Genomic DNA, 10,443 nt, shown 5'->3' with positions numbered 1-10,443 from the left:
TCAGGGAAACTAATCAGATTGAAATTCAAAATTCGAATTTCTAAAATAACTAACTAAATTCGATTACATTTATTTAATCCTAAAATAACTACCTAGATTCGGTTACATTAATTTAATCCTTAATTAGAATTATTAGTACAATTACCATTATATCCTTGGTCTAATAAAATGGATAGGGAAAGATCTAATGGCTGATATTCTTTCTTACCCTTCTCACACTTTTGGTCTTTTTTACAGGATCCTCTACCTATATATACACACACATATATATAGGGAGGTTCATTTGAGATGAAATTTTAATTGATCGTTTCATAATTTATCCAACACTCCAAATTATTTTTTTTTCTTTCAAAAAATATATATTTTGAAAATAAGTTACAAATTTAATTTAATTAGCTGTTGATGAGGAAAACTACAGATTAATGATCCATGTAAGTTTATCAATCTACCGTTACATTAATATTAAACGAAACACTTTTATTGGTTGAAATTTATTATTTTTTCTTGCTACGAACAATTTTTTTTCCATTTGAACCCTCCACCATATATATATATATATAGAATGAGGTTCGGCTACAAAGTCACTTTTTCCTACAAAATGTACAAAGTCATAAAACACTACAATTTCAGCCATAAAACATACTAAAAACCCACAAATAACAGAGTGAATATCACTAAAACACAATTTTCAAAGCCTAACAGTCCATAAAAAATTCAAACACACCATCGTATAACTATGAATATAAAAAACAACATGATAATCATCATACACACTAATGTTAGACATTCGGTAATCAAAGACTTATCATACAAAACACAACACAAAACCCACAAATATGACGTTTTAGGAATCTTTACTTTGTTATTTGTGGTTTTTTAGTGTGTTTTATGGTTAACATTAGGGTATTTTATGACTTTTTTACACTTTGTAGGAAAAATGGACAATACATATAGGGGATGTATCATGAGAAAACTAAAAAAAACTTCATCAAAACCACTAAAAAGTAAGAGAATAAGACTTTAATGAAGGAGGGGTAAAATTGGGAAAATAGTATATATTTTTTTTAAACATTTCTAATTTCCCTATTGTACGTTAACGAACCCCTCTCTCTCTCTCTCTATATATATATATATATATATATATATATATATATATAGAAAGTATAATGTACAAAAGGGTTAATCATACTTCACGTACGCTAATATGCTGGCCGTCAGATCTGTTTGATCATCTCGCAATTAAGATTTAATCATTAAGGGCAGATTAGTATTTTTCATTCTTGACACAGGGGTAATTCAGGCATTTACTAAAAACAAGGAAATTACGCGAGTTCGTTATCTCCAGCATCCCGGTAATTACGATCAGTATCAGTTTTAATTAATTTCCATTTTCAAATTATAAAATAGCGGTTATTGGTGGGCGAGTAGGGTTTCATCACTTTTTTCTTTGTAATGGATCCACAGAGTAGTAATGCTCGAAACATAGATGATGTCGAATTTGAAGATGCTGAGGTCGATACCGGACATGATGATGCAGAGCAATATCGGAATCCGACATCAGACAACAACGTTATTTTAGACGATCAGACTAGTAAGTTGTAAAGTAAATGGTTTTATTAAATGTGTTGTTTTTTATCTCCATCATTTTGACAATTATTAGTTTTCTTAAATGTATTTTTAATCACGAGTGTTTGTTTGAATTCAAGAGAAGTATACTTTACTGGTTGTTTTTTGTTTGTGCGGTATTAGATTCTGAAGCGTTATTATATTTGATGCGTCAATTATATTTGATGCGTTATTTATTTTTTGTTTCAATTTTCGTGATTTTATGTTCTTTCTCTGTATCTTTATAATATTTTTTGTTGTCATTTTTTAAATGTCGATGAAAGATTGTATATCCCAGAGGTAGCTTCATCATGTGTTCCTGTTATTGGAATGGAGTTCTCTTCCATAGAACAAGCATATGTTTTTTATCAGACATATGCCAAGAAGGCAGGGTTCTCCGCTCGAAAAGGAGGTGAACATCATGTTGGTGGTATTATCAAGTCTAAATATTTTGTGTGTTCAAAGGAGGGGCATAAACCACAGGTATTTGACGATCCTTATTCGAAGTTGTCTAAGCCATATAAACGTAGGAACAGACCGACTATTCGAACCGGCTGTAAAGCTCAAATTAAGCTTTGTTCGACGGATGGGGTGTTGTTTAAGGTTGATAAGTTTGTTCAGTCGCATAATCATTCATTCATGTGCCCCAAAGATATGCATTTATTACCAGCTTATAGACATCTGTCTGAGACACAAGAAGAGATGATATGGGAGCTTGGTACATTGAATCTTGGGCCAGTGAAAGCCTTTAATATAATGAGAAAAAGATACGGAGGGTTTGAAAATGTAGGCGCAACTAAAGACGATTGCAAGAATTTTAGAGCTAGGATACATAGCTATATCAGCCAGTATGATGCAGATATGGTTATCAATAGGTTGACCGATAAAAAGCAGTTTATGGTTGATTATTCATTCTTTCATTCGGTCGATGAAAACAAACGATTAACTGGCCTGTTTTGGGCCGATGGGTTGTGCAAACGTAACTATGCTGAGTTTGGAGATGTCATATCGTTTGATGCTACATTTAAAACCAACAAGTTAGTCATCACTTCAATGTTATTCCTGTTATTTTTTTTATAATCATCTTGTTTTTTTATTCATTTTTGAATCCACATTTTGAAGGTATAAAATGGTTTTTGTACCTTTTACTGGTATTGATAATCACTGTCGGAATGTGACGCTTGGAGCCGGGTTGTTAGCATCCGAAAGCATTGAATCATACAAGTGGCTTTTACAGTCATTTTTCAACTCATTTGGTAAGCAGCCGAATGTGGTTGTCACTGATCAGGATCCCGCGATGAAACAAGCTATCGAAGCAGTGTTCGATAAGAGTAGGCACAGATTATGTATGTGGCACATAATGAAGAAACTTGCTGATAAGGTTAGGTTCAAATAGAATCTGCGTGATTATTTTTAGAACTGGCGTAATAGTTGTATTGGTTTCATATCTTTATTTGCCCAGACTAAAAAAAATTCATCATGCGTTATTATGTTCATTAATCATTTTTTTCATTACCCTTGTTCAATAAGTTCCAATTCTTTGTTTTAATAGGTCGGACATCAGCTGTGCAATAACGAAGACTTTAAGAGACGTATGTGTGACATTGTATGGACAGATTCGATTACGCCAGAAACGTTTGAGAGAGACTGGAAGCTGATAATGATTGATTTCGGTCTAACTGAGAATAAGTGGATTGATGATATGTTTGGCATGAGATCTTCGTGGATCCCAGCGTTCTATCGTCATGAGCCTATGTCTGGGCTTATGCGGACCACTTCTAGATCAGAGAGCGAAAACCATTTTTTCTGTCAAGTGGCGAATTCTCAACTTACCCTTGTTGAGTTCTTTAACCATTTTGATGGTGCAATGGACATTCAAAGATTCAACCATCGGAAGAATGACCATATATCTAGAAATACAATCCCAGATAACTTTTCTGAATCTACTCTAGAGGATGATGCTATGAAAATTTACACCAGGTCAATTTTTGCTGATCAACAGGCAGAGTTACAAGGAACACTGTCCGAGTGCCTTCCTATGGAGACTAAAATTGAGGAACCTTTTTTGAAGATAAGTATGAAGGATTGGAAAGCTCACGGCGACGGTTTATTAGAGGTAATAATATCTACACCAGCTAATATGCGTTTATTGCCAAACCATGTGTCCTTTTTATTTTATTTTTATTCTTTTTTTTGTTTAGGTATGTTTCAAGAAGGGGGAGGATGTAATTGCATCATGCACTTGTCGCAGATTTGAACAATATGGATTGTTGTGCAAACATATATATTTCGTGTTCAAGATGTTCAAAGTGAAGGAAATTCCCAACAAGTATGTTATGAGAAGATGGACTAAAGATGTGGTACCGAATGATCTTAATAATACATTTGATATTACTGTTGACGATGATGATGTGCATAAAAAGGCCAAAGAGGTTGCGTATGAGATTATGCAGACTGGAGAGTATCTTATTGGTAACCTGATCAAAGATTTCGATCATCTACTTATAGTCAGGGATCGGATGAGAGAGATGAAAGAAATGGTTGATGAACTTCGCATAACCAAGCCCATCGACCCTAAGTTTGATAGATATTCAAGGTTAATTGGTTACAAGAAACCAAACACTGACGCTCCACCTACAGTCCGTGTGCCAACCGGTATTAGAAACAAAGGACGCGGTTCACATAAGCGTATTAAATCAAAAAAAGAGAAAATTATTAGTCTAAAAGGCAAGAGAGGTCGGACATGCAGTTTTTGCAATATCAAAGGTCATGACATTCGAACCTGCAAGGTGTTAAAGGGTGAAGCTACTGCTGCTGATAAGGATGCCAATAAGGAGGGGAGGAAAAGAAGAGCAATTCAGTTAGAGAAGGATCCTAATTTAGTTGATGAAGAGGACGAGGAGGTTGAAACTGGTGACGAAGAGGAGTATGAGGAGTCTGACGAAGCAGAAGATAGTGATTTTGAATGCGAAGACGAGTAATTTTTGAACAACATAAACATTCCATATTTAATGATTTTGTTAAGACAGAACTTTATGTAATCTATGACATTCACATCTTTTTTTTACATGATATGCGTGATTAAATATCTCAATTGATTCTTTTTTACCCCTTTTTTGTGATTAATCATAACTATTCACAGGACTATTTGAAATGGAGACATCAAGTGACCAAACACTGATTCTCATCATCATAACTAGCGTAATTAAAAAAAAAGCTCATACGTGATAATAATTAACATGCACTTTTTTCATATCAATATTGCTAAAGCAACATTCAAAAAAGTCTGAGACATCAAGTGACCAAACACTGATTCTCATCATCATAACTAGCTATGGATGGATGATTTACCAAAATATACCCACATATGAGTTCAATACACATAAAACTACCATTGTTCAAAATACCACCAACACATTAGGTCATCCCAAAAATCAACAAAATAGTGTATTAATCAGCCATACCACCTACTTCGGTGACATTATCTTCCCAACCTCCTTCTCAGACGTCTCCATCTTCTCTTCAACGGTCTCCACTGCATCTTTCAGATATGAGTATACCAAGTTATCTGCAGATGCTTGATCCTTCATCAGTTGTATTCCTTTCTCCCTCAACAAAGACTTTGGTTCTTCCAGCAGCATTCCCCACACTTCCTGGTTTTTTTTTGTTGTTCTAAGAGCCTTCCCTGCACATCCAGAATACTGTTACAAGAGTTAACATTAGAAGCAAGTTCCGTTAACCTGCGGGTATTCAAGAGCTCCTTGATTGCTTCGTTTGCGGGATCTGTCGACATTGTTGTGTTTGAAGAGAGTTGATATATATCTTTTTTGAGCATATGTCTAATGGGGGGTGAGTGAATCATATATGTGTATAGATGGTTAATTAATTTGGTAGTTGAGAGATATTTTGGTAAGTAAAATTTAATATTTTACATGATTACAAGTCATATCGACTTAACAGTCTAGTCTATCTAGTTGTAGGTTTCATTATTTGGAGTAATAAGTATTTTATATATCAAGTTGTATCCTGATAATGTTGCCTAATTATTTAATTCATGCGTTATTTTTTTACTTCATGCGGGATAAACTTGGGCATGCGTGATTTTCTTACTTCATGCGTGATTTTATATAAAAGGAATCTACTTTGTATCATGCGTGATTTTATATAAATCATGCGTGATTTTATATAAAAGGAATCTAATTTGTATCATGCGTGATTTTTTGTTACATAACATATGTACTTGTAATGGACCAAGAAAACTACAAAAAAAAAAAAAAACAGCTGTCATGGTCAATAATTTTAGCTTGTCCTCTTGCTTTGCAATTCCCTTTTATATATCGTTGGAAAACCGTTCAATTTTTATCCGTTCAATTTTTATCTTAAAATATGGCAGATTCTTGTAATTCATCGCGTGGTTCTTCTTCGTCATCTGGTATGCGTGCTTATCTAAAAAAGAGGATCGAGGATCAAATAGCCGAAGACAAGTCTTGTAAAGACTTGTTGGAAACTAACATTTATAGGGTTAGAGAGAACATGAAAAGGAGAGAAGAGATTTTGAATTTGTTGTCTGGTATGTCAGATTCAAGTGTCAAAGAGGTGGCTATGATGTTTATGGTTGATCTTGGCAAGCGGGATGAGAAACAGTTAAAACAACTTGCGGACGCAATAACCGTCTTAGGATGCTCTATGGAGATGAAGATCCAGTTTCTGGAGACTTATTTCTGATGTTTATTATGTATCATCAATCATCTGGGTTGTGAAATCATGTCTATCTAAGTGTTTTATTTTCTGTATGAAAGTTGTGTGTTTGAATAATGAAAATGTCCGACTAGTTTATGTTTATAACCAGAAATTATAAGAATTAAAAATAAAAATAAAAAATCCAACATGTCAAAGATGTTTGGAACAAAAAACAGCAAGATAGTAGTCCTACGACTTTTCATTTTGTTTCCCCTTTTTAAGGTTGAAGAACTGATCCAATCTGTTCTTTATTTTGTTATCTAGATCGCGCAAAACATCTACGGGGCTCGATTTCTTCGTAAATTCCTTAGCTTTGTCGTATACCTCTTTCCTTATAAGATTGTAGTCGGACAATACAATCTTACTAAGATACCTGTACCGCAAAAACCGTAGTTGTGAATCTTGAATCTTCTTTTGGTCTTCGGTAGCAAACCCTGCATTCCATGGAGATTTGCCCTTGTATGTCTCCATATGTCTCATAGTGAAGACACCACAGTCACAACCGTTTTGAAGAGTTCTCCAATCCATTTCCTTTCGAATTATTTTTGCTTTTTCCAACTTTGTTATCCACTCTTTTTGTCCAATTTTGCCTTTTAGGTATAGTATTAGAACTCTCTGCTATAAGCACGATAAAAAATCATATTAGTACCTATTCATCATAATAATAAAAAGCTACTTAGAATTACCAGCTTTTCGGGGCGTCCGCGGTAGCGTTTGGTAAACGATTCGGCAGACCTAGAGTTATCAATTAACTCGATATCGCCATTTTTCATGTGAAAGCATAGGCACCAGTAATGATCAGAAAGTAGTACTGGAATGAAGATGAGATCAACTGTGTCAACTTTCTTCACCTGATACTTGCACAATATATCGTCTAGGCTTGGTCCGAATACCTTCAATCGATCACTATCTGTGATTTTTGGATCAAACATTTCGTCTTGCTGCAAGAATTTTGGTGATTTTTCTCATTAAAATCCATCGCTCCATTAAGCGTTAACAAGAGTGATTATAATATAGAATGGTTGGGTAACCTTAAACATGTATTCATTAAACTTTAATACACGGGTGTGTAACATATAAAACTGCAACCATGCGTGATTAACATATTATATTTTCATCCTTGCATGATTATTGTTGAAAAACTTACCAATATTGTAGTTGGCAAGAACAGCCTGTAGGGTGATGATTTTTTGTCCCTTTTTTTCTCTTCAAAGTTTAAAACATCTACAAATGCGTCCATTCCACCATATGATATGTATTGCGATGGGTGGAAGGTTTCAAAAATGGTTTTTAGCGTTTCGACTCCACTGTCAGACTTGTGTATCAATGTCCTGTTTTTAATACCAACAAAGAACAGTTTAAAAAAAGATGAAAATTTTAAACTCATTATTAGGGTTAAAAATCTTACCCAATATCTCCGACCGGAGCTAAGAGATAACAGATGATTGTTTGGTCACGTTCCAGAAGTGGCTCATATAAGTTGGTTATCCTGTTGCAGTAAGGTGATCTGTATGCGTCACCTAATTCTGCCATCCGCTTTTCGTTCTTTTCCCTCAACATGTTGATACGCGTTCTCACTAGGTGTGTATGCCTCTCGTCATCCGTTTTATTTGTGTTCGCTGACACAGGAGTCTTTTGATTACTTTCACTTGATGTTTGTAGGATTGGAGCCAATTTTAAAAGTGTCTCAACCGACTGCATTTCTGCTTCTGTCACTTCATCATTTTCATCAGCGGATGTTGTCGGAGGCTTTTCTTTACCATAGGCGTCGGTTATTGTATTCTGTTTATGTGCTTGTTGCTGACTGCACTCTGCCAAATTTACAGGTTGGTCCATGTTGTTTACCACATCTGCTTGTGCCACTGTTTTTATGTTTGATTTGGTTAATTTTTTGTAATCACAAGTTAGAAAACTGTACCTTTTTTTAGTAATGAACGTATTTTTGTTACCTTCTGTAGTCTGCCTGTATACGCCTGGTTCGATGGTTTGTAAGGCAGCCAGGCATGAGTCCGAAATACCCCCATCATCAAATGTCGTATTATGAACATCATCACATCCTATAAAATCACAAACGTTTTGGTTTTTATTAAACATAATTTCCTGTAAATATTAACAAATAAGAGAAATTCTTATATACCTTTATCTTTCCCCGTGTTTTCATGTTCCAAGCTTGCATCTCCATCGCCATCTAACTCTTGAATTGTTTCGCCACCCTGTCCAACTTTGTTTTGAACCGCCTCATCACCAGCAGAGCTTACTTCATCAGGTATCGAAACTGTATTTTTAACCGCATCATTCCATTTTTTACACCTTTCCATAATTTCAACATCCCAGAAAAACTTCTCCTTTACCCCCTTAACGAGATTATTCATTTCCGTAACCAGAGAAATGTATTTCTTTATATTCTTGTCCATTGTTTTCAACAACAGCTGCAGAATTCAAGATTCATAAAGTTCATGCGTCATTATCAGTCTAAGAAGCCAAGTTTCATTTTTTTAATAGCATGCGTGATTATCAGGCTATGTGTTACTCCTAAAGAATTGGACCAACAGCTTAAACTAGTGGGTAGTAAATAAAATTATAAGCCCATTGCACTTTTTATGGCATCAAGACTTATGCTAATGGGCCTCCTATGTGCCAGTCATATATATTTTGTCCTTAGTTCAGACTTATGTCAGCCCAAACCAGCAGCAGCATACGTTCATTTTTTGAACCCCAACTGTTCAAAATTAGAAGCCCCAAACCATGCGTTATTAATTTGTTTTTCAAAATGCGTTATTACATGTACAGTAGTTATTTTTCTAACATCATAAACAAGTATTATAGCATGTGTTATTCATAGTAACAAAAACAAAAAATCCAGTTTACCTTTTTACTTTTTTTTGAGGCTTCCCACGTAGCATGATCATAGATCACCCCGGTTAGTTGAACCGGAGTGTTGCAGTAGTCAAGCTCTTTTTGCGTTTGTGTCCCTATGTCCATTTCATCTAAATTCAAAGCTGAAATATGTTCATTAGGATTCCACCCATCAAACCAATCCGTATTTGATGGTATGTAACCTTCGTCAATCGGATCTTCCCCATCCAGGTTTCCAGCCAGGTTTCTTCTGTTGTAGACATGTGTGGTATCCACTGGTGGTATTATGTACTCATCCGTATCTTCCATAGGCTGATCTAATGTATCGAATTCGGTGAGGGTTTCTTGTACCACAGCTGCCTCGTGTAGCGGGATGTTGTCAGCGAAAAGGTCAGTGTATAGCGTCGAAGTGTTCTGTTTTACGATTTCGAATGGTGTGGTCGGAGCCTCTTGATTTTGATGATCATCGCCATTGATGCCTGAGGCAGTAACATGTTGTTGATCCTGGCGATTATCATTTGTTCCTTCGTCTTTCTCCACTTCATCACAATCTTCAACATTTAGCGGCCCATTGTTGTATAAATATTCTTCCACGTCGTCGATCATACCAGATGTTACATACTGTATGACAGGCATTTTGACAGCTTCATCGAAAATTTTGTGTCTTTTGTTGAAATAATGGCTGTATAGAAGCTGCATATTGTTTTTTTGAAAAAAACCAAATTATTAATATTAATATCGTATTTAGCCTAAGTTTTAAAGATGTCTACATAACATACCGTTAGAAATGCAACTGGTCCATTGTATTGTGAGTCAAACTTTTTCCAACCTTGTCTTGTTCGTTTCAGCGATTCTAAAACAAAGGAGCACCAATCCAGCTTTGGAATGTCTTCCTCTTTGTCAATTGCGAGTAGAAAACTTTGTTAACAGTTGTTGACTTTGTTATCTCTACAAACAAAGTGTTCCAGTAGGCTAGGAAATTTAGCTTGAATAGTCGTCCACCAGTGGTTTGGTTTTTCATAGTTTTTGCAAGTAAAGTATGAGTAATTTTGTTGGTGTCTGGCCACTGGTTTTTGAACTCATCAATGGTTGTTTCTGCGCCTTGAGTAGCCGTATTTTTCTCCACTATCGCTCCTTTCCTAGGCTTATTTTTTTCTCGTACTATAACATTACCCTTTGGAATACCAAACACGTCATGTACTGAATCTCGGGTGATTTCTATCTTGTGATTTCCTATGTTTA

At 35.2% G+C, this 10,443-nt stretch overlaps 1 protein-coding gene across 1 annotated transcript; it reads left to right on the top strand.

The window, feature by feature from the left end:
- The first annotated feature begins 1,935 nt into the window (after positions 1 to 1,935).
- Positions 1,936 to 4,586, top strand: LOC110925036 (protein FAR1-RELATED SEQUENCE 5-like). The gene is made up of 4 exons (XM_022169008.2): positions 1,936 to 2,642; positions 2,728 to 2,986; positions 3,158 to 3,721; positions 3,807 to 4,586. Exons 1-4 carry the CDS (start codon positions 1,936 to 1,938, stop codon positions 4,584 to 4,586), a joined length of 2,310 nt encoding a protein of 769 aa, XP_022024700.2.
- The last annotated feature ends 5,857 nt before the right edge of the window (positions 4,587 to 10,443 follow it).

Source organism: Helianthus annuus, chromosome 17 (genome assembly GCF_002127325.2).
Source record: "Helianthus annuus cultivar XRQ/B chromosome 17, HanXRQr2.0-SUNRISE, whole genome shotgun sequence".
Taxonomy (NCBI): Eukaryota; Viridiplantae; Streptophyta; class Magnoliopsida; order Asterales; family Asteraceae; genus Helianthus; species Helianthus annuus.
The sequence above is the reverse complement of the archived record's forward strand: the minus strand, read 5'-3'. Positions and strand labels throughout refer to the sequence as shown.